This window comes from Podarcis tiliguerta (assembly GCF_965153285.1).
Source record: "Podarcis tiliguerta genome assembly, chromosome: 12".
Lineage (NCBI taxonomy): Eukaryota > Metazoa > Chordata > Lepidosauria > Squamata > Lacertidae > Podarcis > Podarcis tiliguerta.
Window position 1 is genome coordinate 46144178 of NC_139545.1, and position 20979 is coordinate 46165156.

The 20979-nt window shown below is 40.5% G+C and overlaps 1 protein-coding gene across 4 annotated transcripts in view; it reads left to right on the plus strand.

The window, feature by feature from the left end:
* ESYT2 (extended synaptotagmin 2) overlaps nt 1-20979 on the plus strand; it is a 68896-nt gene that overhangs the window by 16772 nt on the left and 31145 nt on the right. For all 4 annotated transcript variants that reach the window (XM_083406199.1, XM_083406200.1, XM_083406197.1 and 1 more), the window contains exons 2-7: nt 546-587; nt 2013-2147; nt 3850-3926; nt 6453-6525; nt 6757-6846; nt 17943-17998. In XM_083406199.1, coding sequence (XP_083262325.1) covers nt 546-587; nt 2013-2147; nt 3850-3926; nt 6453-6525; nt 6757-6846; nt 17943-17998 — 473 coding nt within the window. The remainder of the gene's footprint in view (nt 1-545; nt 588-2012; nt 2148-3849; nt 3927-6452; nt 6526-6756; nt 6847-17942; nt 17999-20979) is intronic.

Below are 20979 nucleotides of genomic sequence, written 5' to 3' on the forward strand. Positions count from 1 at the left end.
TTTGGCAGAACAGCGTACAATGGCAGCATCAGATACACAATGCTGTTCTAACATTTGAAGATAATAGTTAAAAGGTCACCAGTCAGAATTTATCTTTGGATGGGTAATAAGAAGGTTGGGGTTGGGGAGGCACAGGGATAACTAGCTTTCAGAACAACCTACTTGCAGGGGTAACGGAAGAATATCAATTTTTGGGAGCAAGCAAAATAGACAAACTATCCCTAGTCTCCTGGTATGAGCCAGTAATAGTAACTGGACATTATTACTTAACAGACTAAATTAGCCGTGACAACCAGCCCCATGATTTCTCCATGTGAAAAAGATACCGGCAATTACCAAACCGGATTATACCATATTTATGGTACTCCATGACCCTGTTGTAGTTTCAGTGGCAGGGTCACCAGGTGACGGGTTTGGCCGACAACTGTAGAAAACGTTTCAAGCCTGGTAATGAACTTGTATGGCGCAGTTCATCAGCCTTGAAGCCCTTGACTCATGTTCACAGTGATTGTGACCTTGTGCGTTTCCATTTTTCTTTTGGTTAGGTGCACTTTCCAGACACAGAGAGAGCAGAATGGCTGAACAAGGTAAGTTATTGTTTCCTTGCCTGGAAGTTCTTTTATTGCCTTTTCGCGTTGTCATTTTGTCTTTTGACCAACTCTTATTACCTATACTTGGTACAGAGGCTCAAAGTATATTGTAAGGGACTTGAAGAGAATAGAAAGGAGTTTATCAACTCCTCCTCCTCATGTTGGCAGCCATAACTTCATGCTAATTAGTTCTCATATATTTGCAGGAGAAGTGATGGGGAACCTTACGGCTTTTCGGGGTCCCTTCTCAAATGAAATTCCTGAGTCTGTATTGCAGAGGGAAAGCTCACAGGGTGATGAACAGATAATTTATTGGAGAGGCTTATTTTCCATAACTGATTTGTCAATCCTATTAACATGGGGGAAAGTTTTTAATGCAGATGTAAGCCTTTAGTTGATCCTAGTGTCCTAACTTAGGGAAAAACTCCAATTTGTTACTGTTAAGCTGAGTTGGACAATATGAGGCAACTTCTCTGATTTCTGTAATCCAATGACTGCAGCACAGGTAGAATCCTCCGTCCATGACTGGTTGTGTGTGAAAGCAAGAGTGTTGTCCAATCTGCCCCTTCATCATAGTCCTCACCTCCATATTTTCCTTCCTTCATGCTTTCCTCCCTTCATTTGTGTGTGTGTACTTAAAATTTCATAGATGTACAAAGTACATATGTAGCCATTTGCTGTGCAGTTTGATGTGAGAGGTTTTCCTGGTGCTGCTGCTTACGTTCTCAGTGCTGTGCTTTGCAGCCCTTTTGCCCCATCATCTTCATTCTCTAGGCAGAGGAGTGTTTAATGCCACATTTTGTTTTTGTCCCATTCCCCCACATTTATAATAAGACTTTCACACTGCAACATCACTCCATTACGAGAAGGGAAGATGATGTGATATCAGCTGTTTGTTGCATCACCCCTCTTACTGCCCTCCTTTCTTTGCCTTCTTGCAACCAGTGTGGGGCCTTGAATTCTTATGCTGTGCCATTGCAGAATATGAAGCATGGCCTTTCAGCTTTTAGTGCAACTGCACAGAAAATGGACTCTAGTATGATTTTCTCTTCTATGGCTTAACGTTCCATGGACAGTTATAGCCACAGAGACCTCAAGATGCCCATTCTTTTATGTATGTTACTTTCTCACTTCTACAGAGCATCTCTGATAGGAGTGCATGTCCAAAAACATTTTAGGTAGTTATATATTACATTAAAACATGACAGAGTTAAGTGAAAGGAGTACACAGACATGTTAGTTATATGGAGCACAGCAGATGAATTTTCCTGGTTGTAGCCTGTATGAGGCTGCTAAGGCAGCTACTGAAGGTGATATAAAATGGGAAATTGTACATAAAAATTTTCAATGAAATATTTCTACTTATGCTATAGTGTGTTACAGCAAGAACCTACAAATACTGTACCCTTTTTTCTTTCTCAGACTGTAAAACACATGTGGCCTTTCATTTGCCAGTTCATTGAGAAACTTTTCCGTGAAACAATAGAACCAGCAGTGAGAGGAGCAAACAGCCACCTGAGCACCTTCAGTTTCACAAAAATTGATATAGGGGATCAGGTAAGTTTCTTCTAGACTGTGCAATACTGTCTAGACACTTGGAACCTTGTGTGAATTATGGTGCCGGCTATTTTCTTAAGAGCGATTATGGGCAAAGAGTGATTACGGACAAGGTCGTAATGTACAAAAACAGCTTTATGTTCATTTATTCAGTTTGACCAGAGTTTGTGTTTTGGCAAGATTTTCCTGGAGATGACTATTTCAAAAGCGACATTTTGCTTTTCTGGAGGAGGGAAGATTGTAGTGTTGTTGTTGTTGTTGGTTGTTATTGATTACCTGTCCTTTACCTTAAGCTCCCAGGGCAGGTTACAACATTAAAACACAATATTAAGAACTGTTTAAAACAGCTTACAATGCACTTGATGTGTTGCATGATATTTTTGTTGAAGTATTTTCTTATTTCACTACTGAGATGATTGTATCAACTCACTGTGTGTTTGAAGAAACAATACCTATTTTAAACTAAATATTTATACGAGTCTTGTAGTATTGTCAATTGGCAGCAACATCCTTACATATTGTTGCCCGTATTCCAGTACATCTTTGCCTTATGCTAAAGGCAGTAGATTTTTTTTATTACAATTTTTCAGATGACTTTGCTCTTCCTGTCTTGTTTCTGGTCAATCAGAGGCTTAATTGGTGTTGTGGTGTTGCTGTGATAACAGAAGTGGAAACATTTCAGATTGTAAACTACTTGTGTTACAAGATTATTTAAACTTTTGTTTTTAATGAAGTCTAGATGCCTAGATTGGACCAACATTTTTCCATTATCCTTTGGAAAAACTTGCTCACAGCACAGGCGTACAAGCACTTCTGTTCAGAGCAGATACTGGTTGATTGCTCAGCTGAGCTGTGTGTTGTTCCTGGTCATGAATCTGCTCTGCGGATTGTAGTTCAAACATTAGTTATTTGGTTAACCATATCTCACAACCCACGCTGTAAACATTTGGGCAAAAATAGCCTTGATAGATCTTGTAACACCGCTTCTGCTCATTGATTAATGTGGATGATGTGTTATGACCAAAATGGGGTATGCCATTTGTTTTCCTCTCTTAAACAGAATTGAAGTACAAACTTGGAGTAGAAACGGTACAGTAGGTGGGAGCAATTTTATAGACCACTCCTTTTTCCTGTCAGTTTTCTGTTATTCCAGTTTCTAAAACAAAACTCCCTAGAAACTGTATGGAATAGCAACATTATATTTACGAGAAATGACAAAATTCGTTCTTGCCTCCTTTGAGTTGGGAATCTAACTTCCTGTTTATGTAGAACACTGAAGGTGGCATGCAAAATGCCTATTCGGGCTGAAATGTGTAGGTTTAACACAGTAATAGCATCTTATACATTGATGGTGAAAGTAGAGCCAATTCTCTTCCACTTTACAAAAGCATCCTTGCCAGGTTGCTTGGATCCAGTTCTTATTCGCCGCAAGTGATCAGGTGTGCTGCTTTTCAGTGTTTCCGGTACAGTATATGTCATTATAGGACAAAGAAACCCTACATTTTTGTATAATGCTAATGCTTTTTATTACTCATGCAGTTTTCCTACACGGAATTTGTTCATAGTGACACATCCAGAATAAGAGGGGCATATTCCGTTAGGTGGTATTTCTGAATCTGTGTCCACGTCAGACAGCATTACACACTTGATGGGATGATTTTAAGAGAATAATTAATCACTTAAAACTTATTTTTCTCTTTAGCCTCTTAGGATTAATGGTGTTAAAGTGTACACTGAAAATGTGGATAAAAGGCAGATAATCTTAGATCTTCAAATCAGGTAAAACTGTCAAAATGTATACGTCACAAGTTTAAATTTCTCAAGTTTTGTATTTTTAAACAATGTTTCATTTTCCATTGGGATTTTTTTTGGCAAAATGCTTCCCTGTGCAGGAAAATACATTTTTGTTTACATGATAAAAAAATTTAGAAAACCGCTAAGGGTTTTGATAGCATGAATATGTAACATTAAGCAAGGTACTATTGTGCACAGAAATAAAAAAAGAAGTTACACACATTTTTTGATAGTAAGAGCAGAATAAACAATTTCTTGGATCTTTGGATCTGTCAATTCAGTGAAGAGGGGTTTTCTTTCTTCTTGTTCAAGTCTGTCAATGGCCATAGTTTAGCATTACATGGATGAGCCTCCATGAACCCACATCATGCTCATTCCCTCCCCATATTGACTGATCTCCTGGAGGCTTGTCCACACAGTGCTAAGCCAGCTTTGTATTTCATCACTTCCCTGGTAGCTGTAGGAGACAAGGAATTATGTGTGGGCAAGTGAGAAGGCTAGTGGAGAAGGAATTGAGTGTTGTAACCCTTCTCTGTGCCCAGCATAAAAACCAAGCAGGCTTGCAGAGGAAGGAATCCTCCGCCTCCATTTTTTGCATAGATAAGGCAGTAGGAAGAGGGGACAGAGCCCTCCATCTGTTTGCTAGGCCAAAGCACACTAGGTTGGTTGTTTTTGTAGCTCCACTAAACCATATTTAGCATTAGGAGCAAACTGGGGGCCCATTGTGCCTATTGAAAGTAGAGATGCATAAACTGCCAATATGTGACTTACGAGGGTTCCTTCAATGTACAAGATGTGCCTCCTCAGACATGAAGAAGGGGATGTTTGGAAACAACCCCTTCCTGTCTCGTCCCCCCCCCCCATTAAGTAGATGACAGGATAAAGAATGAATTGGAGGGTTACACTACTCTGCTTTTCATTAACTAGAAAGCTCACATACAACCAACTTTAATTATTATTATTTTCCCTTGAAGTGGTGCTTAAAAGGTTTTTTGGCTGATTGAATGGTTTAACGTGTAGAACATGCTTTCTCTTTGTTTCACTGAGGCCTTAGATCAGCCTTCGTCAACATGGTGCCCGCCAGATGTTTTGGACTAGATCCCTGCGCTGGCTGGGGCTGATGGAAGTTGTAGTCCAGACCATTTGGAGGGTATCAGGTTGGCGAAGGCTGGCTTAGATACGAAAAAACATACAAATAAGGGGACTTTGGACTTCTCTTTTGAAACTGAGGGGAGGTTCAAAAGCAGTTTGTAATATGGAACTGAGGAGTCTGTTGTTTCAAGAAGGCAAAATCTTACTAGGCATGACTAGAGTAGATCTTTGGATTCTGGCCAATAACTTTTTAGGTTTTAATAGGGACAAGCAGCACTAACCATGGTTCTCTGCCTTTATACTCTTGTACACTACAAATCTTTAGCTCCTTCCCCTTTAAATTGTGTGAAAAGAAACCACATTAGTCATCTTCTAAGTATTCATGGGGACAAATGGTTAATAAACTTCCTAGTAATGTGTAACATGTCTGTCTGTCATACTTGGGATCTGCAGATTAATGTAGCCTTGCATAGTTCACAGACATTATGCACTCGGTGGATAAAATGTTCTGCTTAACTTGGTGTCCAAATAGCAGATCATGTTTCATACAAGCTGTATTGCAAAGACACAGTCCAAGGAATATGGGTTGAAGGGCAATAGTGTCATTCATGAATTGTATAGGTGCAGCCAGCTAGGCCTTTTCTGATTTGTCTTGTTTACTTCAGTTAGGTATATTTGGTACTGCAAATTAATACAGTACCAAAGAGTCTAATCAGTTTAAAAGTAAAAAACAAAACAAAAAAGGATATAAAAAGTATCTCTTGCATGTACACAGAATATACTGAGCACGTCATAAGGATTGGCGAAACATTTTAAATAATGAGCCTAAATGTGATTTCTGGCATCCCCGGTCAGTATCAATGAGAAGACGTGCACTGGGAGTGCATGTTACATAGTGTTTGCCATACACGTGGGGTTGTATCAAATGCTAATCATACTGGGAGCTAGAGCCTCTGAAATTCATGGACCTAAGTTAGTCATGTCCATTAATTTCATTTGGCCTCAATTGAGTAGATACTAGTTGGATACAACCCATGGTTTCTAATATGTAGAAAAACGCATTACAGAACATTGTACAAGGGCTGTGATTCAAGGAGGCCATTAACTCGTGCGGAAATGATTGCACGTTTGCATCAAGGTTTATATAGCAGTTCCACCTTTAGCAATGCTTCCCTGCCAAATCAAAGGCTGCTGCTTGTAACTGGAATCTAAGCAGAGGCTTGAGAGTTGGAGGAGGCCCTGAAGAGGAAACTACTGATGGCTTGTATCTAGCAAAGCAACACTGGGTCACAGCCTAGGCCTAATCTATTTTGAAAAATGATTTTTAAAGTAAACTTGCCATTGATTTCTAAAAGTGGTCATCTACTAATGGGCTTTAATGTTTAATACAAAATTGCAATGTGTCCTTGTGCTTCTCAGTTTTGTTGGCAATTGTGAAATTGACTTGGAGATCAAGAGGTACTACTGCAGAGCTGGTGTGAAAAGTATACAGGTAAGCTGCGTTTTCTTCCTACCTGACACAAAACTAAATTATTTACAGATACAAATGTCGTAAAACTGTGCAATCCTTTCCCCACCCCAAAAAGGAAGCAAACTTTTTAACAATCGTTTTGTTCAGCATAGACCTTAAGTATGCAGGTATATTAACAGACTTCTCCATTGACGATGCAGTTCTCTATATTATTAATTCACGTTTAGTATTCTGAATCTTTCTCCCCCTTAGATTCATGGCACTATGAGAGTTATATTGGAACCTCTGCTTGGAGATATGCCTTTAATCGGAGCACTGTCTTTATTTTTCCTTAGGAAACCGGTAAGTTAAAAATCTATATTTCTTCATTTTCTATCTTACAGATTTTTGCTTTTTCACTTCAGTAAATGGGTGCTTAGAATAATTTTCTACATCTAGGGATGTCGAATGGGAATTTATGGCTCACCCTAGCGTTAGGCCAACCATGGTTCTATTTGAGTAAATCTGGTCCTGAAAATAACTTTGAGGAGCTCAGGAGAGACTAGGCCTCCCTCCACTCCCCCACGGTGGGTTGCTGACAAGTCCATGACTGTAACCACCATACCTTGGTCACATCCATACCATATATTTAAAGCACATGGCTTCTCCCAAAGCATTCTGAAAACTAGTTTGTCAAGTGTCCTGGAAATTGTAGCTCTGTGATGGGTAAACTGTAGTTCCCAATATTCTTTGCGGGAAGCCATGTGTGTTAAACGTATGGTATGGATGCCTCCAGAGTAGAAAGCAGGACCTAGACTGGCCTTGGGAGCCACCACTGGCTGATTCTTGATCAACAAGGTTTTGCTGCCTTCAGTAAAGTTGAAGGTCAGTTTATGTTTATGGTAAGAGAACTAAAAACTGTAGTACACTTTTCTATTCCAGCCACCTTTTTCATGCTTGTACAAAGTATAATTTCTATAATCAAATGAAAGGCCATGTTGATAGAGTCATGTTTAGGCATCAAAGTTTAATGGTGGTGGGTGTATCTGTTGTCATTCTTTTAATATACCAATATCCACTGCTCCTGAAAGCTGGAGTCATTTATTAAGCAAGCTGTAGTTGGAAACTCCTCAAATTCAGTTTTAGTTTCATTACATAATTAACTAAAAGGAAATAAAAACCTAGTGCAACATAATTCAATTGGACTTTAAACAGCTTATATTCTGCAGATCTGGTGTGCAGGTCTAGTACCTAATTTATGAGAATCTCCACTTTTATTTCAAAAAGGGAAATATCCAGACCTCATGGTTGCTGAGAAGATGAAAATGAGTTTGAGAATAGTGTTTTTTGAAGGCTCACAAATCAGATAGGCAGGAATCGTCCCTCTTATATGATCCTAATCTCTTATTTCCTGCTTCTTTTGCCTGCCTCTTTCATTCTCTCTTTCTTCCCTCCCCAAAATATTCTGAGCTGCAAAATCCTAAATATTATTTTGTTGATTGTTATTTAAAATGTTCCCAAACAATGTACGGTAAAGATATCGGAAAACAGAATGTATAATAGAAATAAATATGTAGGGCAGTATCTAACAAAGTGCTTCTGCTAGCACAAATATTTCCACATGCGCAGCAAAACCCATAACAGATTTAGGGGGTACACGGGGAGAAGAGAGGGAGAGGAAGTTCCATTTTGCAGCCAAAAGTCTTGTGTTATTAGAAACACTTCATTGGCTACCACCCATACAGAGCAAATTAAATGCAAAACTTTAAAACTCCAAATTTTACAGTTATAGACTGCAAAATGGCTGAAGCTGCCTGAAGGCAAGAATTGTAGGCGCATGTCTAATTTTGATTGGAAGCTGATTCCAGAGAGCTCTGTAACTGCTGCAGAGCTATGCAAACTGGAGAGCTTGTATAGGTTTGGGCACGGGGAGGTATTGTAAAGTTCTGCCTGCCACTGCAGATGAAGAAGTCTTTGACCTTGTTCTGTCATCTTCTGTGAAGATCATACTTTTCATTTGGCATCTTGCTTTGCTCTGCTGTCACTCTGATTTCAGTGTATCCTATAAACAACTAAAATTGGAGGTTAGTGCTTATCATCATCTAGAGGTAGGGAATGTCCCCCACCCTTCCTAGTTATATAGAGTATGCAATATTTGCTTAAAATATCCAGGTGTGGGAAGCGGAGTACAGAAAGGAAAGAGATTTTAACCATTTGTGGGATTTGACTTGTATTTTAGTTTCTAAAGCATTTTTATCCTGCTCTTCAGCTGGGAAAAGTCTCCCAGAGCAGCTTATGTAGGCTCAATAAAAACAAAACAGTCTGTGTCTATACAGTAGCCTAAAAGGCATGATACAAGAGGAAAACAGGAAGAGGAGGGAAGAGGAAAATAAGGGACGCTGGGGAGCACTTCCTAAAGATACATACTAGTTCTAATGACCATGAACTGGAGTAGGAGAGGTGAACGGAGTGGAGAATCTGGAGCAGGCATCTCCAAACTTGGCCCTCCAGATGTTTTGGGACTACAATTCCCATTACCCCTGACCACTGGTCCTTTTAGCTAGGGGTGATGGGAGTTGTAGTCCCAAAACATCTGGAGGGCCAAGTTTGGAGATGTCTGATCTGGAGCTTGTTTCTCAGCAGAACCTATGGAGTGGCTTCCTATCCTTCCTTATACAATTCTCTCCCTCTCCCTCTCCCCCTCCCCCCCGTCTCTCTCTCCCTTGTTTTAAATTGAGCTAAAGTTGGGCCATAACTTTTATTAACTGCCAGCATTCAGCCCAAGAACATGTGAAATAATAGCTGGTCTCTGAATGTTAGTAAAATGCTTTTCTTTACTCCTTGACAAATCACATGATTGACCTCCCCTGCCAGAGGCATTATGTTTTCAAGACCCATTGCTGGAAATCGCTGGTGGTCAGAATGCTGTTGCTCTCATGTCAAGTTTAAAGGTTTCCACAGGCATCTTGTGAGCCACTGTGAGAACAGGATGCTGGACCTCATGGGCCCTTGACCTCATCCAGCAGACTCTTCTCATGTTCTTATGCTCTTCGTCATAAGAAATATTTCATTGCCCTCAGACTTTATACAAGAAAAAGTTTCTAGGTTGCTTTATCTTGGCAGCTACAGCTAATTAGAGTTCGCACCTTTTATAATTGCTCAGCCTCAGGCTGAGGAAAAGGTAAATTGAAGGAGACAAGTTATCCTTCCAGAGACCACACTCTCCGAGCAGAGATCTTCAATATTTTTCCGGGTGAAAAGGATAGAAACGGCAGAGCTCTTTGCAAAACAAAACAGGGAGGAACTGGCCATAAAAATTCTGGCTCTATAAATTTAGGAGAGATGGATCAGAATTGAACTGAGCATGTACAAGGAACTTAGTTTTAAAAAGACAAATCATAAGAAGAGAGAGATTAGAGTAAAACAAAGCTTGGAAGTCTGATAAGAAGTGAAAGGCACCATGATTTCTCCAGCTGCATAATACTACCGCTCTGTTTTTTGGCATCTCTCTAATGAAAAATTGTGCTAGAATATAGTGGGTAACAGCTTTACGGCTCCAGGGTTCAATAAGAACAAGGAGCGTATGTGACTAGAGCAGCCTTTTCCAGTCTGTTGTGATCTAGACTACAATTCCCATCATACTTGACCATTGGCCATGTTGAGTGGGACTGATGGGAGTTGGAATCCGGCAGCAATCTGGAAGGTCACATGTTCCACTATAGCTTTTGCATCCTGAAAATACCTTAAAAACTTGTAATTCTTAGGATGCAGTAAATTTTGATTTCGCCATGCTAAGGCAATTATTCCTAAAACACCCAATTATTCAAACATGAGAATTTATCGTATTGAAAGAGGCTGTAAGAAGTCATCCTCGGTGAAGCAAAAGAGCAAGGATTTAAGCTGCAACTCAGGGGGTTTAATTTGTGGAAGTGAATATTTCATTTTCCTATCAGTGTTTAATAGGCAACATTTCTATTTTCCTTTGGTTAGTTCTATGCTTATTTTAGCTCTGTTCATAGGACACTGAAATAACCTCCTTGGCTAAACTTTGCAAACTAGCCACCACCTGCAGTTGTTATTTTTAACATAAAAAAAAAAACAACTTGGAGCAAATTCACTGTTTTTTAAATTGGATTAGTTGGTCTGCCCAAGAAGCAGGTGGCTAATAAAGATGTTAAATTATCCTGTCCGGCTTTGCTGCTGTGGTTAGTGGAAACAAGGTTTATTTGGAAAAAGGATTACTGTTTCAGCTGGGGTAATACATGTTAAATAAATTTAAAGGGCATTGCCCCAGGGATGAACTGCTGCATAAGGAAGTATTGGATGTGCTAAATAAGTAATAGTTGCATTATTGGGATGTAGTTGCTGTCTTGTTTTAGAATAGGGGAACTTCTGTTGAGGTTTTTCCCCCCTCCCCCTCCCCCATATGAGCTTTTATACAGTGGTACCTTGGGTTACATACACTTCAGGTTACAGACGCTTCAGGTTACAGACTCCGCTAACCCAGAAATAGTACCTTGGGTTAAGAACTTAGCTTCAGGATGAGAACGGAAATCACGTGGCGGTGCCAGTGGGAGGCCCCATTAGCTAAAGTGGTACCTCAGGTTAAGAACAGTTTCAGGTTAAGAACGGACCTCCAGAACGAATTAAGTTCTTAACCAGAGGTACCACTGTATTCCATTTCTTTTCTCCATATGAAACAAACGAGTAACCTGTTTGGGAGTGGAGAAAAATATTGGGTGGGGGAGAGAGAAGGGGGCACTGCTGATTCTGACCCTACCCACTTTTTGACTTCAGCCTTGCCCATCTCCAGTGTACAGCCTCTGAGGAATTAGGGAATGTAGCTCTTGATCTAGAAAGGTTCTTGCTTGCTTGAATTTGTACTCCACACTTTAGGCAAAAAGGCTCCCAGAGTGGTTTACATACAGTCAATGAAAACATACAGTCCCCTGTCTTAGTCCCCTCTCCCTCTCTTCCTCTTCCTAATCCTAACGCACATGGGGAAAGGGGCATGGAGGAAAGATGGAGGGAAATCAAACTCTGGCAACAATTCTTAAACAGTTCATTCTTATAATTAACAGCTTACGTAGTTCAGGGGTGGAAGGTACCTGATGGAGCCAAGCTTTCGGAGCTTCCCACATTCTGAAGTAGAGACATTTCTGCCCTTAAGGAGCTGGTCCATAGCTCAGTGGTAGGGTGCCTGCTTTACATGCAGAAGGTCCCCGGTTTAGTCCCCAGCATCTACAGGTTGGGCTGGGAAGAAACTCTAGATAGTTATTGCTCTGCTTATCTCCCGCTTGGACTACTGCAATGCACTCTACGTGGGGCAACCTTTGAAAGTGACCCAGAAACTACAACTAATCCAGAATGCGGCAGCTAGACTGGTGGCTGGGAGTGGCCGTTGAGACCACTTAACACCGGTCCTCAAAGACCTACATTGGCTCCCAGTAAGTTTTCTGAGCACAAATCAAAGTGTTGGTGCTGACCTTTCAAGCCCTAAACGGCCTCGGTCCAGCATACCTGAAGGAGTTTCTCCGCCCCCATCGTTCAGCCGAGGCCTTCTGGCAGTTCCCTCATTGCGAGAAGTGAGGTTACAGGGAACCAGTTTGTAGCCTTCTCAGTAGTGACTCCCACCTTGTAAAACACCCTCCCATCAGATGTCAAGGAAATAAACAATTATCTGACTTTTAGAAGACATCTGAAGGCAGCCCTGTTTAGGGAAGTTTTTAATGTTTGATGTTTTATTGTGTTTTTAATTTCTATTGGGAGCCACCAGTGTGGCTGGGGAAACTCAGCCAGATGGGTGAGGTATAAGTAATTAATAAAAATAATTATTATTAATAGTATACTAGATGTACTAGTGCTGTCTGCTTGCTTCCAGATGTTTCTTTCATTCTCCTCACCCCGCATGAATGAGAGAAATTTCTTTCCCCCCGCAAGCCCTTTTGCACATGCCAAATAACTCTGTATGTGTGTGTTGGTGGGAGTTTGTAAAAAAGAAGAAATAGAGGCCAGCCTAGTAAGCCCAGCCAGTATTTTGTGGGCCCCTAGTTTTATAGTTTGCAATAAATTAGACTACATTGTTTTTAAAATGTAGAATTTTAGGGGGATTAGTTTTATGATGCTGTCTCTCGTTCTCTCTCCCCCCACCCACAAAAAAATTATGTGACAATCTGAAACAACTTTTTGTGTTGGATCAAAATTTTACTACTGTCATTTTGCCATCATCTAAAAAACTTGAGAGAGGTTGCTGCCAAGAAAAGCTTCTCCTTCAGTATTTTTGTAAGGAGAAGCACAGAGGAATTATTTGGCAACTTGTCGCGGATTTTTTCTTCTCATATTTTCCAGTCCAAACTAACAACTGGCAGTAATTCAGCATACTCCGCAGACAGTATCTGTTGCCGGCCTTGATGACTATATATGGGAACATAGCCTAAATTAATAAATCTGAACATACTTATCTAATGAGTTTGCTCAAGCCTTCTGAGCCATGCAGAGATTTTTGTCAGATAGCCCCCACTTTGTACTGGCTGCAAAAATTAGTCATCTTCTTTGAGTAACAGAAGATGGCATACGTAGCCGTTACATGTTTATCAAGAGGATATATGTTCAGCTAATTGTGAAGACTTTTAAATGACAGAACAAGCATGAGAAGAATTTGTAAATTTCCTTTGATAGCTCCCCCCCCCTTATGATTAAAGGTTTGAAAGGGAGAGTCCTGTGGCAGCTTAAGGAGAAAATAGAAAGCCTGTGTCCATATTATTAAATAGAGCCTGCTTTCTGCAAACTTCAAATTCTCCTCTTTCCTGTCGGAGGCTGGTTCGAGTGGTTGAATGGGCTTGGCTTGCTGTCTGCTGGAGTGTTTGTGCCACTGTTGTGAGGCAGACTGGGCCCCACACTTTTCCACCCTCTTTTTCATGCCGGGGTTACGTCCTACAGGTCGCACCTAAAGCCAAAGTCGCATATAGCTGATGCACATTGGGTTGAATGGTGAATGAGATTGCTGATGTCATTTTCCCAGATGCACAGCTCCTTTCTGCCCCCCTTTTTTTGCCAAACTCATAAAGCTGAATACGTTCAAGTTAAATGCATCTAAGTTTTTATTATTTTTACTTCTATTAGATTTACCGTATTTTTTGCTCTATAAGACTCACTTTTTCCTTCCTAAAAAGTAAGGGAAAATGTGTGTGCGTCTTATGGTGCGAATGCAAGCTGCGCAGCTATTCCAGAAGCCAGAACAGCAAGAGGGATTGCTGCTTTCACTGCGTAGCGATCCCTCATGCTGTTCTGACTTCTGAGATTCAGAATATTTTTCCCCCTTGTTTTCCTCCTCCAAAACCTAGGTGCGTCTTGTGGTCTGGTGCGTCTTATAGAACGAAAAATACGGTATATATCTCCCTTCATCATAAGATATCAGGGTAGTTCACAGAAGTTGCGGGCTTACTGTATTTTATTAGTGTTTGAGGTGAATAGGAATGAGTGTAGCTGAAAATGTCAGCCCTTTATTCAAAGTGAAAACATCTTAAGCCTGCACAGGGGGGAGGGACCTGAGAACTCCTACTTCAAAAATATAATCTCTGCATAGAAAACTAGATAGGCAAGGTAAAGGCTATACTAAATCCCTTTACATCTTTCTGTATATGGGCAGGTGTGTGTGTGTGTGTGTAACAGAGAGAGACCATTGTCATAAGAAGCTGCACATGCTTGGAAAATGTTACATAATCTGGCAAGGATAAAAGCTGTCCTGTGCCCTAGTGATGGCTGAAAGCACCATTCCTGTATATGAAAAGAGAAACCTGGAAACACTTGGGAAGAGTCGGAAACATCTGTATCTTTTGCCCGCCACTTCAAAACCATATATAGTGGTACCTCTGGTTACATACTTAATTCGTTCTGGAGGTCCGTTCTTAACCTGAAACTGTTCTTAACCTGAAACACCACTTTAGCTAATGGGGCCTCGTGCTGCCGCCGCATGATTTCTGTTCTCATCCTGAAGCAAAGTTCTTAACCCGAGGTACTATTTCTGGGTTTGCGGAGTCTGTAACCTGAAGCGTCTGTAACCTGAAGCATATGTAATCCGAGGTACCACTGTATGGGGGGGTGGCGGCAGCGGCATTGAATTTGCTATGTATATAGCCTTCAGGGTGTATATTTGGAGAGTATAAGCCCTATGACACCATATGCAACATTTTCTTCCCAAAAAGTATTCTGTGATGATCTCCCCTCACCTCACTGCTTCTCTCAAAAAATGTTACACATACTAATCAAAAGGGGCACAGTAACTCTGCCTTGTTCTTGCAAATACCTGCTTGAAGATTATTTTAAAGGGTCACTGAACTGGTTCTTCTGCCCTATGAGTCTTTTTTTTTTTTTTAAGAGGAAAAAAAATCCATGCTCTTTTCTGTCAGGTAGCTTTATCTATGAAGCTTTGGACATTTTGACCTGAGTAGATTTTTATTTTTTATAGGAGTAGACCTTTGTTTTCCTCTTGAAGCAATATTAATCTAATCTAGAACACCTGGATGTCTATTATTGATTATGCCCCCTCGATTTTAGCTGTTCCCAAGCCTGGGTATATTATATTTGAGTAATCTGTTTAAATGTCTGTGTGCATCCTCTGTAAAATATTAAAGAGGCCACGGTCTGCTGTGCAGTGCTTCTGAACAAAAACCAGTGGAACAGCAATGAGTCTCTTCAGTACCAGAGCTTGATGCATATTACATTTAAATGCTGCATTTCTTCCATGAGACTCAAGGCAGCATCCATCGGCCTCCCAGGTGGTCTCTGATCAAGGCATTTGCACAGACTAGCTTGGCTTCAACAAAGTTGCTGCATCATTTACCTTCATTCTTGGGACCACATAACACGTTTTTAAAGCAGATGACACAAATACACTTTAAAAACCCCAAGAACTTGAAAGTAATACTTTTTTGAAACTTCTGTGTCCAATCTCTGTGGGTGTTCGAGACCTCCTGTTTCTAATAGATTTGTCTATCGTGGAAGTTTCAATATACTGAATGAGTGTGTGTGTGTGTGTGTGTGTATGTATATATGTGCATGTATATGTATATGTGTGTATAGGCATGTGTCTGAAGGCAGCCCTGTTTAGGGAAGTTTTTAATTACTGATGTTTTAATGTATTTTTAATCTTTTGTTGGAAGCCTTCCAGACTGGCTTGGGAAACCCAGCCAGATGGGTAGAAAATAAATAATGATGTTATTATTGTTGTTATTATTGTTATTATTATTATTATACATATGCCAGAGGTGCTTTGTAGCAAGAGAGTCATGTCATTTAGCAAAAAAACAAACAAAACTGACAGCCTTGCGGAAGAGTGATGCAGTTCTGTAGTGGGAGATTAAAACAAAGGCACAAAGATGAGTGATTTCTAAGTAAACTCCCTACCGTCTCCACAACTGTGTTTAAAGTTTAATGCAGACTGGTACACTTGGCAAGTCTGAGGCATCCTTTTTACCTGCTAGTGCCACGTTTCGCTAGCAGTCCTTTGGCAGTACTATGTGATCTTTCGCAGTGAGCTAGTAACAAAGAATTTTATTAGATGTGGAGCCAAGGGCGGGGGGGACTAAACCACAAAAAAGAGAAGCAGAATTGAGCGATTATTCCCAGTCGTGATTTAAAAGCAAACACATGGGGGGGGGGGGAGGAATGGGAATGTATGGCTGAAGGACTGTCAAATCCCAAACCACGCTGCTCAGGGCAGAAGGGGTGGGATGGGCAGGCGGGCAGCTGAAGGAAAGAAAAGTTTGGCAGCTACAAGGCTGCCGCATTTCCCCTTGTGGAACACACCTCTGTATTCTAACACCTCGCTTGCTGCCTGCTCCAACAACATCTGCAGCAGCACTTCCAGCATCTTTGCAGGAGCAGCGCAGTGCTTGTGCAGCAGTATGCTTGCTGAAGTGTTGTGGCCTGGACTGGCGGCTTCTCCACTTGCTCAGACAGTCAGGAGCCTTTCTCAACAGTGCTGTCTGTGACTTGCCGGGAGAACAACCAGGCCAGGCCAGCAGCTTGCCAACACATTGGCATTGCCAGGGCACCGGCTCAGGAATACTGAAATGGCTGGGATGTGGGGGCTGCCATTGCCTGCTCCAGCATCCGCTGCCTGAGGCAGCCACCTCACACTTTCAAATGGTGGTGCCAGCCTTGCCTGTAAGGAGGTTTGTTGGCGGGGGGCTCTCATAGGCGTGCCAAAGTTCTAGGCTTTTTCTGATGAATTGTTCTGTATAATCAATACTGTACCTTTCCCTGTATAAGATTAGGTTTTTCCCCCTAAAAAAATAATGTCAAAAATTAGGGGGCGTCTTATACAGTGGTACCTCGGGTTACATACACTTCAGGTTACAGACTCCGCTAACCCAGAAATAGTACCTCAGGTTAAGAACTTTGCTTCAGGATGAGAACAGAAATCGTGCTCCGGCAGCGCGGCGGCAGCAGGAGGCCCCATTAGCTAAAGTGGTGCTTCAGGTTAAGAAAAGTCCCAGGTTAAGAACGGACCTCTGGAACGAATTAAGTACTTAACCTGAGGTACCACTGTACACGGATAGTGCCGAGGGTGGATTGGCGATTGGTTGTTGCTGCAAAAATAGGGGGCATCTTATAGACGGGAAAATATGGCAATTAAAAGAATGATTTAAGAAGTTCTCCAAGAAGGCTTAGGAGTGTGTTGGGGGGGGGGGGTGTATGTGTGAGAAGCTTGGCTCTTTGTTGAGTTGGCTGTTTTCCTCATGACTTTTAGTCTTTTCTGTGATATCATAGTGGTGCAGCCAATGGCTAGGGAGGGTTGCAAACAGGCCACAGTTACAGTATAAGATACCCTCTTTTATAATGAGAGAAAACTAGAGCTGACATTATGTTACTAATGTGCATTATTTCTTAATGTGCAATGTTACGTAATCTTGCAATAAGTTTAGCAACTATTTTTGCAGCCGTTAAGCTACGTTCCTTAACACACTTCACTTTTAAGAGTTAGCCTGTTTGATTTCTAATGGTAATGATTTCCACAGTAAATTTCTTTTTAGAATAGCAGCCTAGCACGTTTTATGCAAGTAACTATTCTGAGGGTCATCCTGATGTTCTTAATCTGTAGATATAAATAGTTTGTCTTGTATCCTTCCTGACAGTACTCAAAAAGGGACTAAAACAAATGCTTTCCTTCATTTCAGATTTTGGCTCAAATTTGCATGTGTGTTAGTGTTAAACTTACTGCTTCCTGCCATCTAGCCTCTGGGATAGCTCAGTCGATAGAGCATGAAACTCTTAATCACAGGGTTGTGGGTTCAAGCCCCACTTTGGGGGGAAAATATTTCAGGACCTTCGTGTTCCTGTCCAACTCTACAATTCCATGATTCTATTATCCTTATGGCTATCAGAATGTATGACCCTTTGTTCTGTTTCTTAAGCGCTGGGCAACATTTAAAATTGTTTTTCCCCCTTGTCTTCAGCTTTTGGAAATTAACTGGACAGGACTGACCAATCTTCTGGATATTCCAGGACTAAAGTAAGCCAAAAATTGAATGTGAAACTATTTTTTTAAAATAAGTGTTTTAGTGTGTGTGTGCGCATAATTGCACAATATAATTCCAAAGAAATAAGTGTTTGTGTTCCATCTGGTCTCTGCTATAGTTTTTGGGAAACTGTCAATGTGATAGGTTGAGTTGATACACATACTACGTCTGAACATTGGGATTGGGCAGTGCTTAACCCTCAGTGATATCTTGAAAACTTTAGAAGAAGAGGAATTGACAAATGTTCTGGCTTTTAGCTTTTTCAATGTGCATGCATGTAGGCTTTTTATGATTTTTTAAAGACAAACAGTAGTAGTAGATAAGAATTTGCAAATGGAACGGCACAAAAAAAGCTTGCAGACATGGGTAATATGGGGAGTTGGAAATGCTCCTAAAGACCCAAGCTAGCTGTTTTGCAAGCTGCGAACTGCATCTTGTACAGTTTGTTTTGACTTCCAAAAAACCAGCCAAAAGAGTTGCAAAATTATAGGTGGCAAAGGTTAACTTTGCTTTGCTGTGAGCTTTCTGGTGAATAGCATCGTTTGTAATTTGCAGCAGTATAACATCTGGAAGAAAACAAGGTGTTTCTATGCAGGGGAAAAACTGCTAGCATTCTAGCTATATTTGGCTTGCCCATTCAAAGGAAAGAATGCAGTCAGTCTACTTTTGTTGCAGTCAAGAAAAGTCCCAGACTTGAGGTGGTGCATATTTGAGGCTAACTTGTAAAGCTCCACCCAGTACTGTAAACTCTGAAATCCTATGCTTACTGTTGATTAATTTCTCTCTCTTTCTTGAGCTCTCCATTTGGGACAAGCTTCTTGTGACAAGCTTCTCTCTAAAACTTTCAGGCACAACTGAGTATCTTTGCTTCTTATTGCTGCAGTAAGAAATTCTTAAGGTTGCTTTATTACAGTACTTTTGAGAGAGAGAGAGAAAGAGAGACTATGCCAGTTGTTGTTTTTTTGCTGCTTTTTTTCTTGCCTCTTGACGAAATTAATTGGGGTGGGGTTGCAAAATGTAGGTTTCCTTAAAAAAAACAACTTACGGCAAAAGTTCATCGCAGACTCTAATTATAACTTGCAGTCATGTGGCCATTTCCACTGGTTGGGCATGTTGGTGCCCCAGTTTGTCCTGCTGTGCATTTAATGATGTGCACTAAGCATCTGATAGCACCTGCAGAGGTGTTTGCGTAATTACTCATTGTGTTGTGGCAGTATGGTGCTGTTGAGTCAGCAGATCCTCGCACTAAAGCAGGGGTCAGCAACCTTTTTCAGCTGTGGACCGGTCCACCGTCCCTCAGACCATGTGGTGGGCCGGACTAAATTTGGGGGGGGGGGAATGAATTATTGTGCCCCACAAACAACCCACAGATACATTTTAAATAAAATCACACATTCTGCTCATGTAAAAACACCAGGCAGGCCCCACAAATAACCCAGAGATGCATTTTAAATAAAAGGAAACATTCTGCTCATATAAAAACACGCTGATTCCCAGACCATCCGCGGGGTGGATTGAGAATGCGATTGGGCAGCATCCAGCCCCCTGGGCCTTAGTTTGCCTACCCCTGCACTAAAGCATAGCTGGCTTTTGTGGGAGCCTACCAACTCCCTGGTTGGATATTGATTCCATCCCTCCGACCCCTGGAAATCTTTATTTCACTGTCACACTGGGATCGTTCATATCAACTCATCTTTAGGAAGTGACTAACTACCTTGAATACCCACAAATCCAGAGTAATTGTCCTCTGTGAAAATCTTTTTTTGCTTTCTTTTTTACATTTAATTTTTTAATTTGTATTCTGACAGATAAACTTGACATACAAACATATAACAAACATCAAAAAGTGAAAAACTTATAATAAAAAGATGTTAATACACAAAACAAAAAACAATGTTAACAAAAAAAAGAAGAAAAAGAAAACAATGATTAAAATAAACACATATCTCAAAAATAAGTGATAAATGTAACCAAATATCATATCCATTTTCTTTGTTGACTTCCTTCGTCCTCTATGCGGGTCTAATATCAACCTTAGTAATCTGTTTGCATTTGTCTACTTATTTTCTCTCTTTGTAAGTCTTTTTAATTATCTTTTTTCTAATCATATATCAATTTGCAGAAGTTAATTAAAACAAGTCCAAGCAGTAATATGTGGGCATTGCTTTTTCAAATATTCACTGTATTTTTCCCAATCTTTTTGAATTTTTTGCTTGCTGTGGCCCTGATCACATCTGTCATCCTTGCTAATTCAACATAACTAAATAGTTTGTCTTGCCACTCATTTTTGGTTGGAATTGTCTCTTTTTCCCCAGTTTTTTGCGATCAGGGTTCTAGCTGCCGCCATGGCGTACAAATATAATTTTTTCATCATCTTTAGCTATATCTGTATCAATTATTCCCAGCAGGAAGGCTTCTGCCCCCCCCCCATTGTTTTTAAAGATATTCTTCATTTCTTTTTTACATTTTCAAAATGAAAGTGCTGGCTGACTTGTTAAAAGCCTTTTAAAATGTTTTTAAATTGACAGTTGGCTCAAAGCATTAACTATTGTGTAACTTCCTAGCAGAGAGAGAAGATACAAATAAGCTAATGACTTTGTATGATTTCAGTGAATCCAAGTGTTAAGGTAGTATGTCTGCCTTCTGCTTCTGTTCCTTTGAGTAAGGTGCAATTGGCTTTTTGCAAAACTTCCAAACACAGCGCTGCAAACTAGCTTCCCTCCTCATATAAAATTTAAAACACCGTGGTGTTCATTTGATCTGTACTGATATCAATAGGGCTCAAATGTTTTCTTGGATACCACAGTAAAAATGTGGAAGTCTAAGTTCTGAAGAGCTCTAGCTGCAAGGCTAGATGAAACATTACAAGGATTGCACACCTATCAGTTGTTTTCACAGAGAGAATATGCTCCTCCAATCAATTTAAACCTCAATCTACTGTTCTCACCATCAATTAATAATGTGACATGAGACT